At 44.2% G+C, this 23973-nt stretch overlaps 1 protein-coding gene and 1 long non-coding RNA gene across 5 annotated transcripts in view; one reads left to right on the top strand and one right to left on the bottom strand.

Annotated features, from left to right (window-relative positions):
* Positions 1-540: 540 nt before the first annotated feature.
* Positions 541-23973, bottom strand: part of pou2f2a (POU class 2 homeobox 2a) — a 67531-nt gene continuing 44098 nt past the window's right edge. For 2 of the 4 annotated variants that reach the window (XM_040030179.1, XM_040030180.1), the window contains exons 2-16: positions 14876-14941; positions 14646-14680; positions 14189-14245; positions 13237-13356; positions 12706-13047; positions 12246-12351; positions 12062-12153; positions 11796-11942; positions 11569-11710; positions 11264-11412; positions 10559-10756; positions 10223-10458; positions 8899-8967; positions 8485-8558; positions 541-4513 (exon numbers count right to left, since the gene is read on the bottom strand). In XM_040030179.1, coding sequence (XP_039886113.1) covers positions 4185-4513; positions 8485-8558; positions 8899-8967; positions 10223-10458; positions 10559-10756; positions 11264-11412; positions 11569-11710; positions 11796-11942; positions 12062-12153; positions 12246-12351; positions 12706-13047; positions 13237-13356; positions 14189-14245; positions 14646-14680; positions 14876-14941 — 2162 coding nt within the window. In that variant the 3' untranslated portion in view covers positions 541-4184. Of the gene's footprint in view, positions 4514-8484; positions 8559-8898; positions 8968-10222; positions 10459-10558; positions 10757-11263; positions 11413-11568; positions 11711-11795; positions 11943-12061; positions 12154-12245; positions 12352-12705; positions 13048-13236; positions 13357-14188; positions 14246-14645; positions 14681-14875; positions 14942-19614; positions 20582-23973 lie in introns of those variants that run through there. The other 2 variants (XM_040030181.1, XM_040030182.1) reach the window with 2 other exon arrangements.
* On the top strand, positions 4386-5972 carry LOC120732510. The gene is made up of 2 exons (XR_005695590.1): positions 4386-4486; positions 5717-5972. It is a non-coding gene; the product is annotated as an uncharacterized LOC120732510 (long non-coding RNA).

The following is a 23973-nucleotide window of genomic DNA, read 5'->3' as shown; positions in this document are numbered from 1 at the left end:
CCTGCAAATCATGAAGCGTCGGTCCGCACAGTGCTACCTCTCACCGCTGCGTGCTTCCCTTCCCCTTTAAGAGGAAAGTCGTCTCGATGAGGAAAGGAAGGGAATATCTTCATATAAGCCCCCCCCCCCCCCCCCAACAGAACCTGCGTTTGCATTTCTGGTATTATTTGGTTTGAAGACAGAAGAAAGAACCTCAGAAGGGGGTTGAAAAGAAAAACATGACAAATACATCCCCAAAATAGGAAAATGAAAAAACAAAAGCACCTATAGGAATAAATTACCAAATAAATAGCAAATAAAGACAAGCAAACAAACCAACTCTACCCTGAATAAATAGTACAATCAAAAGTCTAAATCATGATTAACAAGGAGAAAGCAAAATCCAAAGAGAGATAGTTTTAAATTTTTGGTCTAAAATCAAGTTATTATCATCAATGTTTTTTAAGGATCTTTTTTTTTCTCAAAGTCTTTTTTGTAAGCATTTTTTTCTTTTTAATACATTAGCGATAAGTAAGCAGTAGAACATAGATCTTTTTTTTCCTACAAAATCTATAGAAGCACTAACAGGTACATTCCGTCTAAGAGTCAACGTGGAGGAAAGGATTCACCTTTAAGGTGCGACCACGCCCCTTCTCCCCACATCTAAAGCTTGGTTTGTGAAACGATTCTCGTGTGTCGACTGTCTTTTTCCGGTGCGGATCAAACCAAATATTCTTTGGATACGTTTGCGTCCAACTTGCAACACATCACCTTAACCGAGGCCTTCGCTGTGTGTGTTGTTCTGTATCTGTGAGCGCGTTTCACGCTGCTGTCTTTGGGTTTCGGGATTAGTGACGAGAGATCACTGCTAACCTTTTATTTTTCTAACCGCTTAAATACAGAAAAACACACTCAGACTAACTGAGACCAACACACTTCTCCACCTTTGTGCAGAAAAGGCGGTATCTGTCCCTGCCCGCTTTGTGTTTTTGGTTTGGTTCATTTGGTTTGGCATTTTTTAATTTTTTTAAGGTTTGCTATTCAACTCTTTTCGTTTTTGGCTTATTGTGTTCGTCTTCAGTTTTTTTTTCTGCCGAGACAGTCCGTTTCTTTATCTAATAAAAATCTGGAAGCTAAATTTTCACAGTATTTTTTCCAACCACCTGATAAAAATCTCTAGCACGACTACAAAAAAAATAGCTCTTGTAGTAAGTAAGCGAGTACGTTATCCCAAATAAGTAATAATAAGCACTAAAGTACAGTACATAAAACGGCATCAAGAGACACAGCAAAGATAAAACAATCGGAACCAACCAACAGAAAAATAAAAACAGATTTTTTTTTCCTTTTAAATAAGATTTCAGTTCAGTGAGGTCATTTGCGTTTAGCTCCATCCAGGACCAGAGAGCTGAGCTGGAGAGGGGGGGGGGGCAGAGGAGGGGAGGAGCCGTCTGTTGCTCCTCTAAGTCGCCTCCATCCATGCTACACAGTTTCAGACAGGCTGGCACTGCAGCCCTGACGCTTACAGACAGACACACAGCGATGCTTCGTTTGTTTCATCTCCTGCACCGTGTCCTCCTCCCGTCCTCCTCCCTCCAGCCACATTTGGTTTGGGTTCTTTTTGGTTTGCTTCTGTCGCTCCTTGGGTTTTGGGTTTGTTTGGTTTTTATTTGGTTTGGGTTTATTTTTGGTATCCTCTTTAAAAAAAAAAAGCAAAAACAACAAAAAAAATGTGACACCTGCTCCCTCCTCACTACAGCGTGTCCCAGCATACCCTTCTTTGTTGTAGTAAAGGATCAGTCCCGTATAAATAAAGAAACCCCCCCCTTCCCGAGTTGGGTTTCTTGGACGGGCCGGGTGGAGGGGATTACAGCAGAGGGGAGTGGGGGCTTCTTCCAGTGTTACCCTCCTGTTCTCAGCTCCCCCCGCCCCCCTCATCTCCACCTCTGTCTCTGTATTGTGTTCATGTGTCTTGGCTGCGGCTCTTATAGAAAAGCCCAGCCTTGAAAAAATGCTTTGGTTTCCATTTGAGAATTAATGGGAGTCTGAGGTGGAAAATGAAATGATTGATGGGGTGATGATGGAAACAGACAAATATCAGTAAACATGTCTAGACATACAGGTGTCAGGACGTCTACGCTGATTGACGAGGCAGGAACGAGAGCCAGCTGTGACTAAACTTGGCTTTATTGACTTGTTTAGCCTTCAATCTCAAACGGTGATTCCTGCAAATCTCCAATCACAGCTCCATTTCATACTTTCCAAACGGTCACCACTCTTTACAAACATCATTTTCAGAGTGTGAAGTTTAGCAGGGCGTGTTCATTTAAGCCGTGGAGTCACCGATAATGGGTTATCTTTAAGATCGAGCAAAGAGCGGGTCTGATTAAGCACAACAGAAAATGTTTAGGTCTCGATAAGAAAAAAAAAAAATCATTCACTCCTTGAAATCAACTCAATGTGCCAACTTTTTATCTTTGAACTATTGGCACTTGGTGAGGGCTGAGATGAGCGTTTTATTATCACTGTAACGTATGTTCCTGCAGAGAAGGTTCACATTAAAAACAAGATGCCAGATGAAGACAGACACGTCCACGATGAAGATCAAGATCAGGGTTTCCGTCAGCGTATTGCAAGCCCCTCGCGGGATCTCTGGGTCCAAACTGAGGGGCAAGTTTTTACTTTACTTATTTAAAGACTAAAGCTGTTGGCTGGGATCTTTTTTTTTTTGGTTATGTAAACAAGGTTAACCGCGCTCTCCCGCTGGTATAGCCTACATTATTTTATCTTCATGTTAAGAGGAGAGAGAAACGCACTGTGCCTCCCTTTCTCCCGTTTTCTCACCATCGGCACAGAAATAGCAAAAGCCGCACCTACACAGCCCTGCTGTCCTGCCAGTAGGCCATGCATGACGGCGGGCGAGGAGCCATTGAGCGCCACCTTTAACCGAGTGCCACCTTAAATCCCCAGCTGGACCCGACAGCTTTTTGTTCTCTGTTCTGGCGGAAACCCTGAAGATGACAATGACAATGACTCACACTCCAAAGCTAACACTACAACAGCGTACAAAATAAATACCAGCTAAACCGTTCATAATGGCACTAATAAATAGTTAACAAAAAAAAAAGAAAAGAAAAAAATCTTCTCAAAGTGTAAAACATGTCAGGCCTGCTATGAAGTTAAAGTCAAACTATCCTATGCTCTTGCGACCAGAGGTAGGTAAAGAGACTTAAACACACATGAAGATACAGCAGGGCTGACAAACATATCATACAATCATATATGAGCTTTTACACAGCAGATGTTTGAAAATCACTCAAAGTAATCCAACATGCAAACCTACAGGAAACACATGAGCAGACGCAGACATGATGAGTCGATGCAGAATGGATGGGCGTGTGTGTGCATGTGTGCGTGTGTATGTATGTTGTGTGAAGTAGCAGTAGAGTCCTGGTCCTGGATAGCTTCAGTATTTACACGTCCTTTGAATAAAGCTTTTCTCTCCGTATTTTTGGTTTTTGGTATTTGTGATTTTGGTATGGTTGTCGATTTTTTGGGATTTTTTTAGTTTTTTGTCATTGTGTATTCCTCCTCCGCCTCCTCCTCAGGTAAATTTTTGGTTTAAACGTATCCACCCCACTCCTCTTCCTTCAGACCCGCAGCTTTTCTTATTAATAATAACAACAATAAAAAAAAGAAAGCAAAGTCCTCCTCTTCTTCATTTTTTTTGTCCTTGCGCCATTCCTTTGTCATATAGTAAAGTTTTTCTTTTGTCATTTTTGGTTTATGCACTTCGACGAGCACCTCTACCATCTCTTCGTTAAAGAGTCATCGGTTTGCTTTCCTTCAAAGAGAAAGAGTGGAGAGGTGCCGTGTCGACATCACGTGTTCTTGACAAAAAGGTCCCACGTTGCCTCCTTTCCATCTTTGTTTGGTTTTTTTTTTTTGGATAGATAAAGATTTTTGGTTTCAATCTTCTCCTTTCTCTCCCTTCTCCCCTCTTTCACCTCTTTCCCTCCATCTCTCCTCTTTCATTCTGTGTATTTTTGGCATCGAAAGACTGGGAGAGAAGGAGAGAGAGAGCCATTGAGGAAAAGAAAAATAACGAAAGAAGAGCACAAGAGAGAGAAAGAGATAGCTTTGGTGTGAAAGGCGAGGTTATAGTATCCTCCTTCCTCCTCCTCTCTGATTGGCCCTTGGTGGGGTCACTCGATCTTGGCCCCGCCCAGAGAGGGCGGGCTGTGTGCCATTTCGCTGGAGGAGCAGGAAGAGGCGGGGCTGGAGCAGGGAGAGGGGGAGCAGGGTGTGGGGCTGATGCTGCTGGCCGAGGGGAAGGGCGAGGACTGGGAGACTTTGGCTACGGCGGTGCTGACCAGTCCGGCGTTGGGATTCTGGCCCATGTGGAGGAGGGCGGGGTGGTTGAGGAAGAGGGAGGAGGGGATGCCTCCCCCTTGACCCCCGGATGCCCCCAGCATCACCTTGCTCCCACCCTCAAGAGTGGAAAGAGGTAGGTGGCCACCACTGGCTGCTAGGGCTGAGGCAGAGAGAGAAAAAAGGTTAATAAAATTGCCCACCGTGGCCAGAGGACACTTTCACAGTATATCAGAATATAAAATCAATACTATATTAAGTTTTGGCTTTTAGTATTTGTCTTTTTTTTTCTTATTTCTTTTGGGGACTCATCATCTTTAGTTTAGTAACAGTGGTCCTTCTCTCAGGCTTCTTCACCTTCCACTGCTGAACTAAATGACTTCCTGCAGCACAGATCCCACCCTGACAACGAGCCTGAACTCGTTTCATTTCGCACGAGTGGGTGTTAGAAAAAAGTGGGAAAATGTTCTTTCCAAAAAAACCTAATGTCAGTCCCCATTTCAACACACTGGCGCGAGACGTAACAGCTTGTTAAAAATAATCGAACATTGTGAAATATCTTCAGCGAGCTAATCTTAGGGGATCAGGTTTGCATCAGTTTAGCTGATCGGAGATCTGTGATTGGCTGTTTCATGCACAGACTGTACCAAAGATAGAGAGCTGAATTTTAATTACACTCATGTTTATGACTGTTTAGCATAAGGAACACTTTTTTTTTAAAGTGCTCATTTTACGCACATCTGCAGGCTTATTTTATTTTGCGGATTTACTGAAATAGGTTTGCATGCTTTTATAATTTCATGCTGCCTATTTTCACCCTGCTCTGTCGACAGTGAGGCAGTGTTGGTTACGTACATAAATAGCATAGCTGTCTAATAGACCTCACACAAAAACAAAAACAAAGATCTGCGGTCGATAGTGTACTATACAGCAAAGCCAAGGACGCTTTTTTGATTGCTCCTTTATTCCCAGTGGGTCACCACAGCAGAGGGACCCACTTAGTTGATCGGGCACAGATCCGAAGCCCTTCCTGACTCAACTCTCCCATTTATCTGTGCTTGGGATTGTAGGAGTAGGACAAGGAGGAGTGAACTAGCAGGTGACCCCCTGAGGCTGGGCTTGGATGCCAAACAAATGTTAATTTCACGACACTGTGGCAAAACCTGCAGCTTCGATGGAAGCATTAACTGCCTGTACAACTTCTAATGTTTGTTCTTTGGGAAAAGAAACATTTGTAAATACAGCCTTCTCTTAGAGTTACGCAGTAAAGAGCAAAAGAGAAGCAGAAAGACTGTAGCATTAGCCCTGTTAGTAATTATATTGTGATTTGTCTATTGCTGTAGCATCATCTTCTTCTTTCCATTAGGGGTCGCCACAGTGGATCATCTGCCCCAACCTCATCCTGTCATTAGCATCCTCCTCTGTCACACCAGCCCTCTGCATCTCCGCCTTCATTACATTCATGAAACTTCTCTGTGGTCTTCCCGTTTTTCTCCTACCTGGCAGCTCCATCTCAAACATCCCTTTTCAAATATATTCACTATCCCTCCTCTGCAAACCATCTCAGCCTTTCCTCTCGGACTACATCTCCATCACTCCCAATAAATATCTGAGTATCTTCAGCTCTGCCTCCTGTGTTTTTGTGTCACCGTCTCCGTACATCATAGCAGGTCTCACTGCCATCTTCTTCTATTGTTATGGCATATGGTTTCAAAAAAAGTAATGGAGTAAGTAATAAAAGTTCAGTTCTTCGCCCCTGCATATGAAACATTTTAGAGTTGCAGAAGCAGCTGAGCGAGAAAGTAAAATCAAGTCACCGTGTCTCATATGCTAGATCTATCTATCTATTCTACATTCTGTCAATGTTCTATGTAAATACATTTCTAAAGGTGCTGCTGACATGAAATTATCACCAGATGTCACTAACAACCCATCTAACCAACTAAAATCCATCTGTAATTAGAAAGTAATCTAGTTTAGTCCCAGCTGGTGGCCTATAAAAAGATCTCGCACAATAAACATCTCATGATGGGTAAAACTAATGAGCGCCTTCAAGCCCTTCGCAACTTTAATGTTGCAGACATAGTGATGGCATTACAGAAGAATTTCTAATCTACTCAAGCTACCTGCGAGCATCTTTTGGAGTGAAAAGAATTATCAGAAGAGTTATCCAAGAGCCAAGGACCTTGAATCAGCAGGTGCCACACAGGACTTCATTGCTGAAGAAAAAGCATGCTGAAGATCATTTAGGGTTTGCTGAATAACATGGAGACCTATCATCTGAATGCCACTGAAAATCTATGAAATGACTAAAGCTCAGAGACTGTTTGTGTGGAAGAACGGGCCAAAATCACACCTGAGCAATGCAGGTGTTTCTCCATACATGAGGCGTTTTTAGGCTGTCATTGCCAATAAAGTCTTTTGTACAAAGTATTAAATACATTTCAGTAATACTGTTACCCTGTGTCATTTACCATCACTACACATAACTTATGGACATCTGTGTTTTTGTTTTTTGTTTTGCATGTGTGGACTGGATGGGTTGTTACTGACATCTGGTGAGAATTTCATGCCAATAGCACCTTTAGAAATATATTTACTTGGAACATTGACAAGAAGGTTTATTCCTACCGTTGGCTCTGTATGATCATCGAGAGCAGTTATATTTAATATTATCATCTTGGCTCTGTGTTGTTTACCACAAACGCTCCAAGAGAAATGTGTGGCCTTAAAGGGAGAGGTAATAAAACTGCTTTTTCCAAGACGGTGGGTGAACAGTAGGGCTGCACTGAGGCCCAAAATAAGGTACATTTATGCTGATTTATGCTGATTATTTTTAACTGTGAATTATGCAAAGCTACTCAAGTGGAGTCCGAGAATAAAAGCAAGGGGAAATAAACATAATAGGCCCCCTTTAAAGGAAAGAGGAAGACTAAAAGTATAATATGGGCACTTTAACAGAAGTATTTGGCTACCAGCCAGCTCTAAAGTGGAGAATGTCTTATGTGTTGACTGGTTTACAGCCTGTTAAGAACACTTTTGGTGGTTTTTTAGCTTTTCGGTGATAATGTTTGGTTTTCAGTGATGTTTTAAGATTAAAATCCCCTGTTGACTTTAGATACTCTGACAACAATCCATAAGTCCTCTGCCTGCTATTTGAATTACTGATATAAAAAGAACTTCACCTAAACTGAAAGATGACTTATGACGAACTTCCCAAACAGACTGCCTCGAAAAGATTTCTTCTGAGGTTTTCCCTCAAACTCTCAACATATTTTTGATGATTAGATAAAAAGATGAAAAGGATGCGTGAGACAGCACAAAGACAGAAACAAGCCCACACATTAACGTAAACCACCACCGTCACTTACACACAGACACTTGATGGGATGGGTTCATGCATGTAGATGATAATGTATGACAAATAAGTTTATTCCTCTTCTCTGCAGCTCTCTCAACTGTGGATGAACACACTTGTTTGCCCATTCATCCGTGTCTCCAGTCGGTAATCAGCGTGTGCGACCTGATTCACCCACCATGTATTAACTGTATTACTCATCCTCACACTTCTCTTTTTACTGCAGCTCCCTCCCCCTTCACGCTGTCACCCCACAAAGCGAGGTTAAAAACTAGCTCTGCTAAACTGACGTTAGCTGGGACTCTTCCCTGGTCACTCTTGTGGGACACAAAAGATTTTTTGTGGCTATTTTTGTCTTGTTCTTGAGTGTAGGAAGGTTTATGTAGGGGTCCTGAAGAGTGTGCATTTGAGTTTTAACATTTATGTGTGTAGGTGTGTTTGAGAGGATGACTTCTCTAACAGTTTTAGAGGAGGAAGATGCACCGCCTTTCTGCTGAAGATGGGTCTTTTTATGTATTCTCTGACCCTGAGACTGCTCAAGAAATGAAATAATACTGCACACCACCTCACCTCCACCTCAGCTTTGACCTTTTAATTATATTCTGTTTATGAGAGGGGCTGAAGGCAGGCTTTGTTCCTCTTTTTTGTTATTCTCTCTCCTATTTTCCTTTCAATCTCTCTCTCTCTCTCTCTCTCTCTCTCTCTCTCTCTCACACACACACACACACACACACACACACACACACACACACACACACACACACACACACACACACCTTGGATAGTGGCCAGGGGATTGTTACCGAGGAGGGCTTGATTCATCCCTGTGTTAACTCCCATCACAGTGTTCCTGTTGTGACACGCGCGCACACACGCACCAAGCACGACACATGTGCAAGCAGACACACAAACAGAGACAGGCAGAGGAGAAAAGGTGAGGGAGGGGAAGAAAAAGCAGGTTTAGTGGCGAGGACAGGCAGAAGGCAAATTCATCTCAGCACGTATAAAGAGCAGAAGTTTGCTGACTGTTGGCTGCACAAATGCAAACGAGGTTCGAAATGCAGAAAGAAACAGAGCAACCTAATGAAGTATTATTCATCTTAACACAGAATTCACATGAACTAATGAAGAAACACATCTGAACTGTCTAAAGTGTGTAATGTGTGTGTGTGTGCTTCAGTCGTATTCACCTCAAGTTTGCAGCAAAATCGGTGATGTAGTTAGACACGTCACCATTCTTTTTACCCATTCGCCATAAGCTGTGAACACAAAAATCACACACACACACACACACACACACACACACACACACACACACACACACACACACACACACACACACACACACACACACACACACACAGAGTTAGCATGCACTGCTGCACAGGGGAAGCAGTGGCACCCAGCGGCATGCTGGGATATCAGTTAATGCTTATGTGCTCAGTCACTGTTTGTGTGTTTGTGTGTACAGTAAAAAGCATTTAACTACAAATTGCAGCTGAACCGAGCGTGGAGCAGTGCAGTATTGATTGTGAGCAGCGTTTGTGGAAATGTGTGGCCGTATGCAGTTGTGTTTTCAGACTGCAGATGAAGATGAATGATTAAAACCGATGATTCACCTCTGACTTCATGTTGCTGGTGGGTAAGGTTAATGTTCAACCACGTACATAGATAGGTTTTAAATATTAATCCTTTGCATTTCATAATATTACTCATATTAAATGACTAATTAGTATTCGGGTTAATGATACAAGTATATGTAAATGTAATCCGTGTGAGATAAATATTTAGGCTTCAGGTGGCTCTAAATTTTCAGTCTACTTATGACTCCACATAGCGTCAGTGAGCACAATATACTTAACCTGATCATCTCAGGCTCATCAGCCCTATTCACTTTCTGTTTAACTATTTTGTTTATGAGAGGCAATCAGAAGAAAACTGGCCTAAAGGGAGATAAACTGAGGAGCTGCACAGGGAGCTGGTATAAGATAATTCAGGCTTATTATGAATTATTATGCAGAGCTAGTCTAGAGGAATATGGAGCTAAAAAGGAGCACAGCAGTTCCCCTTTTTTTCCTACACATATTTTTGATGTATATTTTCTGATACTTCTGCTGACAGTGGAGGCGAATTAATCTTTTTTAAATGTGCTTGTCACAGCTTTGAATTGAGTTATGTCCAAAATATTATATTTCCTGTTTGCACAAAGTTTATTTTCTTCACAAGCACAAAACGGGTGTTGCCAATAAAAACTGGAACGTTTCTTTTTCTGCACTGAATTGCTGTTTTTAATTTTCCAACATTGCTAGCACCAGAGATGACGCTCCACGTTCAGGATCCACAGCAGTCAGTCGTCAAACTCAGAGAGGTATCAAATCTGTCAAAGACAGAACAACAGCTACGCCACACATGTCTCTCTGTTACTATCGTCAAACCTGCGTTTATTTGGGTGAAAGCTGCGGTGGTAAGAGGTGCTCTGAGGTGCTTTGCTGTGAAGGCCTCGTGGCCTCTTACCCTGTGTTAAGGTTGAGTGTGCTGTGGCTGGGGGTGGCCGGGCTGGCTGTGCTGCGGGGAGGAATAGGTGGAGGAGGTGGAGTTGCCGGGGAGGGAGTGGAGCTGAGTGGGGTGTGGGTTAAGCTGAGAGAGGGGTGGGTGGAGGTGAGGCTGGAAGTCAGAGGGCAGACGGAGGACATGGTGGTCACCGATGTGCTGCTGAGACTCGTCACGGCCTGTGACATCTGGCTGGACATCTGTCAGAGAGGAAAAAGAGGACAGCGGCGTGTTTATTACCGACGACTTCGATAAAAATACTTTTGGGAAAGTTGCTGCAATGCGTTCGACTAGGCGTACCATGTGAGGGCTGTAGCAGGGTGGCTTGTGCGCTGGTGGGGCTGTGGGGGGCTGGTTGGGCAGAGGAGGAGTGGCACTGCTCGGGTTGATGCGCTTCTCTTTTTGCCTGCGGTTGCAGAACCAGACCCGGATCACCTCCTTCTCCATGTTGAGTTGCTCGGCGATCAGCAGGATCTCCTCTGAGGTAGGCTTCTGGTTCTGCAGAAGGCGGCGTGATGGAAAACATTAACAACGGCAAGACGTGAAGAATTTTCACAACCACAAAGAATGAAAATCTGAAAATTACAGAAAATAAAAGGCTGTGTACACAAATTACTTTACTGTCAGGTGTCTAATGAAGCTGAAGGCTTCATTTGTCAATGTGTTTGTTACAAGTGCTGCGAGGCTGACAACAAAACCATACACAGTGGTGACAGGAAACCACAAACATCTTTATTTGTACTTAAAAACACTTTAAGAGGGGCGAAGCCAGCTACTGTCAGATCAGTCTGCCTCGGTGGATCTTGCATTTGGGGCAAGATTAAGTATTATTAAGTAAGCATTTCAGTGACTTTTTTTAATATTTTAAAATCCACATTTAGTTGTTTGTTTTTTTTTGGTGTATAACCTATGAGCAACACCAACATAAAAGGGATAAAGATAAAAGAATCCTGTGTAATACAGAAAAAAAGACAGTCACTGTAATAATAAGTTGACTCATCTTACCGTCATGAAAGAGCGCTCCAGGGCCACACGTACATTCGTCTCGATGCTGGTTCTCTTCTTTCTGCGGCGCGAGGGAACGCCGTCGAAGCCCAGAGAGGGTGAGGACAGGGAGCTGGGGCTGGGCAGGGTGCTGTCTATGGACATGGTCTCTGAAGGGCAAATTCACCAGCACGTTCACACAAGCTTAGCATTCAACTGACAACAGTCATAACACCTACTCTGTGCATCTGCAGTTCTTGGAAAATACTGTGAATCATCTCTATCTCAATCTGATATTCCAGTTTGTGTGACTGCAGTGATCTCACCTGCATCATTCAGCCACTTCTCCAGCAGTGGCTTCAGCTTGCACATGTTCTTAAAGCTCAGGTTGAGGGCTTCGAAGCGGGAGATGGTGGTCTGGCTGAAGTCATTGCCGTACAGCTTCCCCATGGCCAAGCCTACATCTCCCTGATTAAAAGCAAAAGAAATTAAAATGTATTCACCAAAAAAACCCAAAGCATGTAGTGTTGGTGTAGAGGGGTGTCTCACTTACCTGTGTGAAGCCTAGTTTGATGCGTCTTTGTTTGAAAGTGCGGGCAAACTGTTCCAGCTCTTCGAGGTCACTGGGGTCCTCGGGGTGAGAGGTCACGGAAGGCACCGTGGTCACACCTCCACCACTCACCTCCACACCCTTATCTCGCTGCAGCGGGAGGAGTGAAAGTGAGAGTGAGACAGAAACAGAAGTGTTTGTTAATGACTCGTGCTGCTGAGGCTGGGTTTTTCTTTTCCACTGACTAAAGCTTCAAAGTTTCCTTGTACCTGTGCCTGAAGCCCCATTCTAGTCGGAGCAGAGAGCAGGCTCCCTTGGTTTTGCTGAGGTAGCGGAATAAGATTTGGTGTCGATAGGAGTCCTAAAGAAGAAAAGCAAAATATGAGTTCTGTGTATAACTTGTGTCTAAATGACTGTATCTATAAGTTATTCTGCCATAAAGGGCCTCCCCACCTTGCTGGCTCTGCTGTGCCTGTGGAAGGAGGAACTGGGCAGGAGACGGGAGCGGGTGGCCGGGGACCAACACCAGCTGCTGTAGCTGCAGCAGCTGCTGAATGTCCTTTCCAGTAGAGAGAGAGAGAACGGACACATCAGACAGACGATAAGATTTTGCAATTCTACGAGCAGAAGGACGGCTTAGTCACATCAAAATGTGCTAGTATGTTATATACGGTTCCTCCAGCTCAGGAAAGGAGGTATATGAAATGTATACCAACAGAAGGTGTAGAAACGAAAGGAAAAACTTTTTCTGTCACGTCAGAGTTAAGAAAAGGAAAATGTGTGCGTTCATGCAAGGTGGAAACTGTGAATCACGAAATCTACAGTAGACATGCATTATGAGCTGCTCCATGGATTGATAGCGGCTCCTCAATCACGCCCCTCATCAGGAAGTGGCTTTAACGGCAGCCAGTACCTGGGCAGTGAGCTGGATTGGCTGGGAGAGGGTGAGCTGGGATGGAGGAGGTGGGACAGGGACGCTTTGGGCGCTCTGCTCCTGTGTACTCTGTCCCTGGGACTGCGACTGAGTCTGCTGCCCCGATTGACCCACTTGCTGCTGTTGTTGTTGCTGCTGCTGCTGCTGCTGGGCTTGCTGATTGGCTGCTGCAGCTGCCTGAGCTTGCTGATTGGCTTGGGCGGCTGCGTGGGCAGCGTGAGCTGCATGGGCTGCATTGGACTGCTGCACAGCTGCAGCCAGGAGCTGCGCTTGAGCCTGCTGCAGCAACAGCTGCTGCTGCGCCGGCAACAGAGCTGTCAACTGGTGGAAAGGACGAGAGAAGAGAGGAGAAGCAAGGAGAGGAGAGGATTAAGAAATCAAGAGTGGGAAATGCACAAAGGTGACAAAAGAGGGAAACAAAGTGTTCAAAAAGCACCACCAGAGGAGCGAGCGAGGCAAAAGCAAAAGCCAAGTGCGTGTCTGTGTGAGCGTACTACAAGTCAGTCTTACCCCTGCTAACTGGGAGCCGGTCAGCATGAGCTGTGTGTGTTGCAGAGCAGTCTGTGAGGGGGTCGGGCCGTGAGAGGAAGGGAGGGCTGGGGACATGTCAGCACACTCCTCCATCTTATTCTAAGATGAAGACATAACAGCAAAGCATATACAGAAATGGGAACACGGTTAGAGGGCCAGCGCTAGAATTAAAGCTCGATTTGATATAAACGTGTTTGTAATTATCCAATCGAGACTATGCAAGCAAATGCCATCCTGTCACAGATATCCATAAGTTAGGAAAATATTAAATATCTTCGGATAATATTGGACTAATTAAGTGCTACTTTAACTCAATTCTAGAGCATGAGGCTATAAGAATTTATCCATGTTTAAGACACATAGCTCACTAGGATAAATCATTTGAATGTCTTAAAGCGTGCAATTTCCTCGAATGCTTCAAATGTGTCCGCAGTCTGTGTGATAAAATACAACTCCACTAGACTTTTTTTCCCTGTCCCATCCTTCTCAAAGAGTTGATCTTTCCTCCCAGACCCAGCCATGTTCACACAGACAGAGGGGATCTTTTCCAGCGTACCTATTTGAATATTTCTTGTGGTATGCAAATAGGGAGGATTTTACCTTTTGGTGAGAAGTAATATTTCAGATTTACTTCAGTACTGAAAAGGCTTTGTGAAAAACACGAGTGCCATCATACTCTCTGCTCTTTGCAAACGTGTTTACATTGGGGACTGGGTGGAGAGTCGACACATTATCAACCTCAACGTCGAGCGTGACAAAAGAGTAATTCAGTGCATAGAAATGAACACAAAGCTGAAGCAGCCGTACCGTCAATAAAACCCAGCGTGTGACGTTGAGACACAAAAGATGCACAAACGCAAACACAGGCTCAGACACACACACACACACACAGTTCAGTAATGTGGACACACACGCAAAAGCACACACTCACCTTGGTGCTGCTCAGGTTTGGTGACAGAGGAAAAGGATAGGCTTTCATTGACTGAGTCTAGAAGAGAAGAATTAGACACAGCCTTAGAAATTACTTCAAAATGCATCATATTCCATCTCTGCTAAAAGAAAAATAGATATCTGGATTCCTGACTGTGTGAAAAATTAGCTTGCGATGTTACTTGCAAATAACTGAGGGACTAATCGATGGGGGAAGTGATGGTTAGTTTGTCTGGAAGTACCGACTTTTGGTGAAAACAGATAAAAAAAAAAGAAAGGAAAGGCAGGTTTGATGGAGCTCTTTTATCAAAATGTTGCAAGTAAATGTATTTTTTTTTATGTCAGACTCTGTGCTGGAGTGTGTGTGCAACACTGAATCTTCTTCTTAGGTGGATCAATCAGAAAAAAGATGAAAGGGGGGGGGGAGATGAAGGTAAATACACAGGAGTCACATGTACCTGATGATTTGATTCTGGTCCATTCCGCTCTGAATCTGCGTGGGTGGCAAAGGAAAAAGTGATAAATGACATCTTCATCACTGCATCAACTTACAGCTGCAATTTCCGAAGTCATGCATGTGTCGCCCTTTTTGTTTTTTTGTTTTTTTTTAACATATATATTCCGCATTAAATCACGTGTACGTGTGGGTGTGTGTTTGCCGTCTGCCTCTCAGACCCTCGCCGCTTACCTGTGCCCTCCAATGGTGAGTCAGCCCCGACTTTTTCAGCCTCTCCTGGCTTTGACATCCTGATATCTGTAACAGGAAAGCACGCAGATAAACAAGTCAGACAGGCTGACTCCTAAATATGTGTCAGATAAAAAGTGCAGAGAGCGACAGAATAACAGAAGAAGCAAGCGGAGACAATCTAGATGACAGAAGGGAAAAGAGTACGGCCAGGGCGCTCATCTCAGATAGGTTAGGGTTAAATGTTTTCAGGTCACAGCCTGAGCCTACACACTGTACACCACACAATGTAGCTGAATCATTCACTGAGCCCACATTCATTCATTCTTTCTTTCCAATTAGTGGTTTAACATAAGAGTAGGTTGACCCAAGGTGTCTGCTCGTTCTAAATTTAACTCAAGGTGTTTACGTGGGAGACTTGGTGTACTAAAAATGTCTCACACTGTGTGTCACTCATTACAAGACCACATCACTTCCTGGTTGAATTGGGACAGTCCCTATAGCAACAGCAATGAATGGAGGGAGACAATAAACTAAAGTCTTTAATTACTTTATTAGCACAAAAACACGGGAGCATTTTGGTAGCAGGGTGTATAGGAAAGATGGGACTGAAGATAATTAGTGTGGGTGAGCGGGTGTTTATATATAACTACACACACGTGTGTGTGTGTGGGTGTTTCTCTAGCAGTTTTCTTTCTATGTTACAGTACAACAGTACCATTTCATTATAAAAGCCTTTTTATTTGTCTGAAACCACAAACTGTTGTGTCCATTTGAAACCCTTTTTTTCCCTCCTGCTCTGACTCCTTAACATGCGCACACACAAACACACACAGATACACAGCGCTACTTCCCTTTTGTGAAAACATGCAAATCTGCCCAACGACCAACTAATTATATCTGCCACCTGCATAATAAACTCTCAGTCTCCCTCCTCCTTTTTCTCTCTACTCTTTCCCCCCCTTCCTCTCCTCTTTATGTCTCCTCTCTTCATCCTGTCGTCTCACGGGCTGCACATGACATAAACTGTACATCTTCCCTCTGCCTTTTATCAGCATGACACCTTAAATATAGAAAATGTCCAACAAGCAAGTGGTCAAGCATTGTTTTCGCCATCAGGGGGCAGTAATCACACACGAAGAAGATGCTCTGCTGACCAACACTGACCCCAGGCCAGTTTTAAATTAGCAAAGCATCAGTAAAGTGCAGTCACTAATCGTAAAAAGTGATACCGATCAAGAGTCACTCCCTTATCAGATGTTCATTCAGCTGCAGAAACACATTCGTCTCAGTGAAACAGATGTGAGAACAGTGGACTTTGGTACACATAGTGTCTTTAGGGAAAGGGGGAAGTGATGATCAGCTTGAAAAGCGCCATTCTGCCGCCAGTGGCTATAACCCTGTGTAAATACACACACACACACACACACACGCATGTGCATACACACACACACACACACACACTGACTGCAGGATTTCCCTTAAATAGCTGAAGCTAAATTGGTCACCCAACGATGCGGATGCAAACATCTGGTTAATATATTATTCTGGTCAGTTTGCGGTTATTCCAACATTTCATTTGGCACCTGCTTTCAGCATTACGTGATGTGGCTATTAGTGAAACCAAAAAAAAAAACTGCCCAGTGTTGCTCAACTTCTGACAAAAACCCACTGAATATGCACAGAAATAACATCTTCCTCTAAATAATCACAAATTTTTGCCACGCGTAACAAACTGTACCCCACAGCAAAAATCTATAACACACTGTAAAATTTCCACTTCTTCCACATTGGGCCCTGTTACAATGCGATCTTCAGCGCGTGGAGTGTACAATACTAAAGCCAAATCCCCCTCCTCATATAAAATGATTGCCCAGCTCATAAAACAGAAGTAATGCAGAGCTCCCAAAGTGCTGCCTATCGCACTGCGCTGCCCCGTCGCAGGACACGGGGAGAAGGTGCGCGTTGATTCATGGTTAAAAATGGTCTACAGACAGTAGCATGGTGGATAATGTGGTCAGTAATACAGTGGTGGGACAGTATATCAAGATGTAGTGTCTTTTTCTCACTTCCCCTCCCGACTTCCCCTTGTACCGGGTTGAGCGCAGAGTGCTAAACCCAACACTTACTGTCAGCGAGGCTATTAATATTAGCCTGCTCTCTCTCTCTCACTCTCTCTTTCACTCTTTAAAAAACCTCCCTCTCTTTTACAACACACTGCTGCACACACAAACACAAATAATTTCGTGTTGGGGTGACTTACACGCTCTGAACGTGTTTACAGTGTAAGCGGAGGACGCATCTCTTGACTGTTTTTTCTTTTGCACATGTGGTGCAAACTGCATTTACTGCAGGGATAAGAAAGTGCTTCTAACAGGTTTAATTGCTCAGCCCGGTCATTGTTGCTCCGCTACAGCATATGCAGCCCTTGGAGTTAAACAGTAGAGTTCAGAGTTGCTTCACCATACTGAGTGAATCCACAGCAGAGCAAATTTAATGCTGTATAATCCTGTGTCATGAATAAATGATGCAATAGAAAGGAACAAGGAACAACAGTGCCTGTGCTCAGTCTGGACTGTTTCTGTTATTCTCCTCTGGGTATTTTGGCCGAGATGAAACTCCACTGCAACCACCCTGCAAACCCCCCCCCCCCCCCCCTCTTCCCCCCCTCCCCACCAACTCTTCACCCAACTTCCTGATTCAGGACATAACCCCAGCGCCAAGGGGGGTGTCTGGGAACTGGAGTCATAAAACTTACTAACTACAGATTTGAGAAGCCGAGCGGTGCTGAGGGTTGCCGAATTTGATTGCAAAGAAGCATTTTCCATTTAAAAGTGAATGTCAAAGAGTCATGTCAACACCAATCGCATATCTGTGCCAGGATGAGACAAGCAGGAAGAACATGTTAGTGTCTAAATTGTTAATATAGTAATGATAAAATATGGGGCTGGATAGATATTAATAATATTAGAAATAATAATAATAATAAAACGATGATTTAGGAATCAAGAGAAGAACTGAAGCTGAAAAAACAAATACAGTGAGAACCTGAAGGAACAAATTTGGGATGCCACAACAAGGCCATAACATGTCATGAGGGTCTCTGCTCTTGTCAGTTTGGGTCGTTTGTTTAATCTAAGTTACTATTGTTGTGGTTTTTTGTTTGTAACGCATAAAAATGCCTCATACAAGTGAATAAAACACATGAATATAACCAAATGCTGCTGGAACTGAGAGACAAAGGTCACCACCACATAATGCCCATAAAATCATTTTTTCCCACTTCTACACAGTGTAAATATTTTTTTTTTTTACGGATGACAATGATGTACTTTGACCAGATTAATAAGACTGAGTGCTTTCAAATTTCCACACTTAATTTCCCTCATTCATTTACTTTCAATGTTTAAAATGAGCAAAAATGATTAACTTTACAGAAAACCTAAACACGGCTCACGAGGTGACACATCAAAAATTATTGTACAAGATTATTCCCGATATACACGAATGTTTACCGCACTGGCTTTCCACACCGTTGCACCTTTGTGAAGCTGTGCGTTACATAATCTGGCGTGATGTGCCGTTTGTTGAAGTTTGCGAGAAGGACATGTCACTTTGGTCAAAGTAACTTCCCAGAGGTCACAGCAGTGACCACATGAGGTTAAGGAGTGACTCTGTGAATGTTGTGCCGTGAATCACTCATTGATAAACCGTGAACATCACAGATCTTATAATTTTTTTTTTTTTAGAAATTCTATCTCGACGACAAAGACTGAGAAATGTGAGCTAATTGACATTTAGAAATTGTATTTCGGGTAACGGGTGAGTCAGCTAACTGCTTGCTGATCTCTCGTAGGTCGTCGGTCAACCGAGACTTTGTCTGCTTGTTCTCATAGGCTGTGCTGAGCTGACCACCCAGACGCAGAGTAGGAAGAGTTACACTATTCCTACTCCGTATTATTTGTAAATACTGAGGCTAAAAAAAAAAGGGTTTTTTTTACATAACTGTCCTTAAATCAGAGAGTTTGGAATTCATTGACAGACTTGAAAATGAGCAATAATCAATGCAATGCTCCATCGCACACACACAAACACAAAGTATCCTCCAGCTTTAAAGATGCACTTTATCAGAAAAAACATCTGTAAAGTGAACACACAGGTAACGGCGCTCATCACTGGAGAGAAAGCGTTTTGATGATGGACAATGAAAAGTAATCTCAGTACAGAAACACAGTCGAGCTGCAGAAGTCGCCTTTCATTAGCTGAATGTTAGAAAAGACTCTTCAAATAAACTTTTCATTACATTTTCCTCAAGGTTATTTAGCATTCAATATTCAGTTTAAACACGCACACACACACACACACACACACACACAAACAGAGGCATGCTACGGGCTGGTGAAGTGTCTGACCTTTCCCTATGCAAGAGACAGGCGTCCACTCATCCATCCATCCATCCACCCCCCCTCCATCCCTCGTACCACCTCTCCCCCTTTGATGTTCCCCAATTAGCTGAGCTTGTTAGACCCACTGGCATTAATCAACAGCATATCACAATCTCTCACACACACACACACACACACACACACACACACACACACACACACACACACACACACACACACACACACACACACACACACACACACACACACACAGGTCCCTCTAACTCACGCAAAGCTTAATTGGTCTTGGTAAATGAAGGCCAGCAACGATAGAGAGCTGCACAGACAGTCACTCACCTGGCAACCACATGCTGGAGAAGTCCTTTGCTGCTATTGCCGCTGTCTTGGTCATATCTGCGAGAGAGCGTATACGCGACCTAAAGAATAACTCTCACTCTCCCTCTCTCTGTCGCTCTCTAACCAAAAGGAGGAGTGTATTAAATCATATGGTTGAATTACTCTTCCCCTCTCTTCTCTCTCTCTCTCTCTCTCTGTTTCTCTCTCGCTCACACATGCACATGACAGTAGTCCACACCCCCCAAGCCCCACCTCCTCCCCACATCCTGCAACACACAGGAAGTAAGCCTCAAAAGAGTAGGAACTGTTCTCAAAGAGGAGAGAAAAATACAAAAAAGATAAAAAAGAAATTGGAGACACGCAAGAGGTTAAAGAGTGGGAGAGAGTGAGTGAGTGAGCGAGGAGATCGAATAGATAGAGGAGTTGAAAAGGAGGGGGATGATTGGTGCCGTCGGAAAGTGATGGCGCGGCTGGAAACAGCCACTCACACACACACACTCACGCTCACTCACTCACTCACACACACACACACAAAGGAGAAAAACAGCGGGTTTGACATCACAGACGACTCTATGATAGATTTATATACTATAAAACCCAGCGGAGGATCAAAACTTCTCCAAAACTCAGCTGATCACGTTCCCCCCCCCCCCTAAATTCTACGCCAGATCTTGCAGTTTTATCAGTTTACCATGAGTCACGGCTCCCGCGCCCCGGTCATATCTATGTTTATGTCTGACGCTGGGACTGCCATTAGAGAGTACACCAGTGGGCGTAAGGTGGTCTGTCGAGGGAGGTCGACACCAACAAGAGAAGATGTGAGACATCCTCAGCTAAGTATAACAACCACAGCTCCATTCTAAGCCGAGAGGAAGGAAAAACTCAGTCACAACACTCACTGTACCACTGACCACGCCACAGTGAGTGCTACACCACAGAAACCCACAACGTGAATCTCTACACGTGATGGGTAGATGTGGCACGAATGTGGAACATGGAAGATAAACTATATACGCGTTGTTATCAGTGTCGCCCACAAGGATTAAAAGGCTAAGAGGTAAATAAGTGAAAATCTGAGTCCAATGAATGATCATATGGAAGCAGATCAGCGTGTTTCAGCATTAATACTGCCTACGGTTTCACATCTGTGTCAACATGCTGCCCTGGCAGCAGGATGAAGCGACCACAAGGTGGCACTCTTGATTCTCTAAAGCTGATGAACGAACCATCCACAGAGGAGAAGTCAGAGCACCGCTCCCCTCCCCGTCCTTCTCCCTTGGTCCGAGTTCACTAATTCAAAAGCTAACGGCAGCAGAGTTCCCAAGTTTAACCTTATAAATACTTTATGTGGTGATTTACAACAGCCCAATGTACTCCTGGATAGATGCACAGTAAGAAGTGCATACAGCACTCCACTGGAGGTGCTCAGTTATACAGAGACACAGTTTTGAATTTGTCCTGAATCACAAAAAAAGAGACTGAGGCTACGGCTGTTCATATATGTTGTTACAATAAAGATCACATCAGGATCAAGACTGTGGTGTGATGGGTAAAGAACTTCCCAAATATACAAGATCATTTAATAAATGATTATTTATCGAAATTAGATATTCAACAGAAAATAAACTGTATAACATGAAAAATCAATCCCTCTGCTACATATTAAGGACACTTGATCATTTTCTTAACCACCCGAGATGATCAAATAAAACAAAGAATGTGAGGACGTGTATAAATTAGTTTTTTGCTGGCTCTTTCTGAGACCGGACACCAAACCGACACTCAGGTCTGAAACACACCTTCAGTTTTATCTGAAGCACACAGCTCTGCCTTCATTAGGAGAGCAGATCTGCGTGTCTGTTAGTAATCAGCGGTGAGAGAAGGAGGGTTTGTTTGTGAGGGAACCGACCCAACAGGCTCGTCCAAGGACAGTGACAGACTGCGCGTCGCGGAGGAGGCGGTCCACTGGGTCAGAGGTCATGTGGGCACCCTGGCTTTGGCCGTGACCTTTGTTCAAACCCCAATCTACGCACATAACTACCAGTGTATGTGTCTTTGTGTGTTTTTATGTGTATGTGTGTGTGACAGGAGTGCTGTTGGAGTAGCCCTAATAAGCGGATGGTGAATCGTGTGCTCTGTGTGTGTGTGTTATACAGTTAATGGCCAAGAAAGCCCAATCTTAGCCATAATGGGGACAACACATAGCATTAATGGACCAGCAGCAATTACATATTCATCTTATTGCTAACAGCGAAAACTGAATAAATAATAATAAACAACCAAATGTGCAATATTTTGGTGCGTGTTTTTGTCGACCACTAGAAGTTACGTTTTTAAGACAATAAACAAACACGCAGTTACATGCACACACACGATCTGATAGCGGGACCCCGGAGAGGAGGATAAGGGGAGTCTGAGTTCTCTGGAGCACCATCAATCACTTCACTGTCAGACAGTTAGGGAGAAGTAGCGAGGGAGGATTGGAGGTTACTAAGATTGTGGGGGGGGGGGGTGTAAATGAGGAATAGTAAAGGAAAAAGGAAGGAGCGACAGGAATAAAGGTGAGCGATAGAGAGGAGGCAAAGTGGGATAAAAAGATTGAAGAAAGCATGTTAACTTGCTTGGGGTAAGCAGGATGGGAGGAGACGGCGTATAATGGGTCATTGCAGGGACGATTCTGAGGATGCCAAACCAGTTCAGCATCCCTCCATGGCTCAGCCCTCCTATATCTAGTGCAGCCTCAGGCTTGGAGCACACACACTGGCTCTAATTCATATAATCCATCATATTCCTCTTCGTATAGACGGGGACAGAGCACGGCTCAGTGATGGACCCACCAAGCCAACACACAGTCAAACAGCAACACTCTTATTATACAAGGTGAGAGATTTAGAATCCAGTCTTGTGTATTGTGTGTGTGTGTGTGTGTGTGTGTGGTGTGCAGTTTCATGAGGAGTAGCAGGATTATAAACAGTAGGTCGAGCAGTGTGGAGACTACAGAGGTTGAGGTTTTGTACGAGAAGCGGCAGGGGCTAAAACACACTCACACTGTTGGCTACCTTGGGACCGGCACCATCTCAGCCGCCTACACCTTTGCAACACCTATTCCTTCCCTGTTTCTGATACCTCTCAATTGCTCCTTTTCCTCTAGCCCCCCTCTGCCCCTCCATCCTGCTTTCACACTGTTCCCCCTCCTCTCTCTGTATCATCTCGGCAGCCCATAGGGAGCCGGGTTTGTCTAGACAGACACCGCTCTCTCCCACGGCGCTACCAAGGTTGAAGCTCAAATCTTTATCTTTCCGCCTTTCACCCACTCTTCTTCTTGTTCTTCTGCTTCTTTCGGTGCAGGAGTGAAGGGTCTGCAGGGGAGGGACTGGGTTCCCTTGGCTTCATGACCAGATCAAGGAGCACTGAGGCCACTTTACAAAAAAAATGCTCACTTACATGGACAACACAGACCGTTGTGCAGAAGCGCAACATACAGACAGAATTACTTTATGGCAACCACTACCTCTAGGGGCAATTTCTTGTCCACCTGTCTCCCTGTCACCCTGCCCTCTTCTTCATATGTCCCTCCTCTTTTCCTTCAAACCCTGTCATCATCACCCATCTCTCTTTTTTTGTGACCCCCCCGCCCCCATCTTTTTTTTTCCTTTCACCAATTCAAACTTTCTCTTCTCCTCCTGCCTCTTTCTCCCTCAGACCTGCTGGTCAGCAGCAGCTGTGACATCACTGGCCACTGTTCTCTGCTCGGATTGGACATTCGGCCACGTTGCCAGGCAACAGCAGTGAAAGGTCTCAGTGTGATCGTGTGTGTGGCGTGCGCACGTATGTGTGTGTTTATGTCTGTTTATAGCTACGTGAGTGAAAGGTGTGTGAGCGATTTTCCTCGCCTTGCCCTTTATCTGTGCATGAAGAATGATCAGAACAGATCTACTTCTATGCTTTATCTCAGATCAAAGCATGTAGATGATTGGGCTGCCTCGCCGCTCTCCTCCACCACAGAAGAAGAGGGATGTGTGCGCGTTGCGTTAATGAAAAAGAAAGATGGTACGAACGAGTGTGCGTGTCAGTGTCTGCACTTGCTTCGAACCAAATAAATGTGTATGTTCGTGTCGAATGCGGGCCTGTATGTTGTGTGTGTGTGTGTGCGCGTGTGTATGTGTGTAAGCCCCCGGGAGCGGGTGGTTATTGTATCTGACACAGCGGCTCTTTCTCGCGCCTCATATTTCTGGGCCGATCGATTCCTCTGACTCCCGACAAGACAATAATCGCACCTCCCTCTCTCACTCCATCACTACCATTATTACTGACCTCCCCAGGGAACGAACAGGGTGGAGGGAGGGAGAGAGGGATGAG

This window comes from Simochromis diagramma, unplaced genomic scaffold (assembly GCF_900408965.1).
Source record: "Simochromis diagramma unplaced genomic scaffold, fSimDia1.1 OVJJ01000361.1, whole genome shotgun sequence".
NCBI lineage: Eukaryota > Metazoa > Chordata > Actinopteri > Cichliformes > Cichlidae > Simochromis > Simochromis diagramma.
This window is presented reverse-complemented; position numbering and strand designations above follow the sequence as displayed.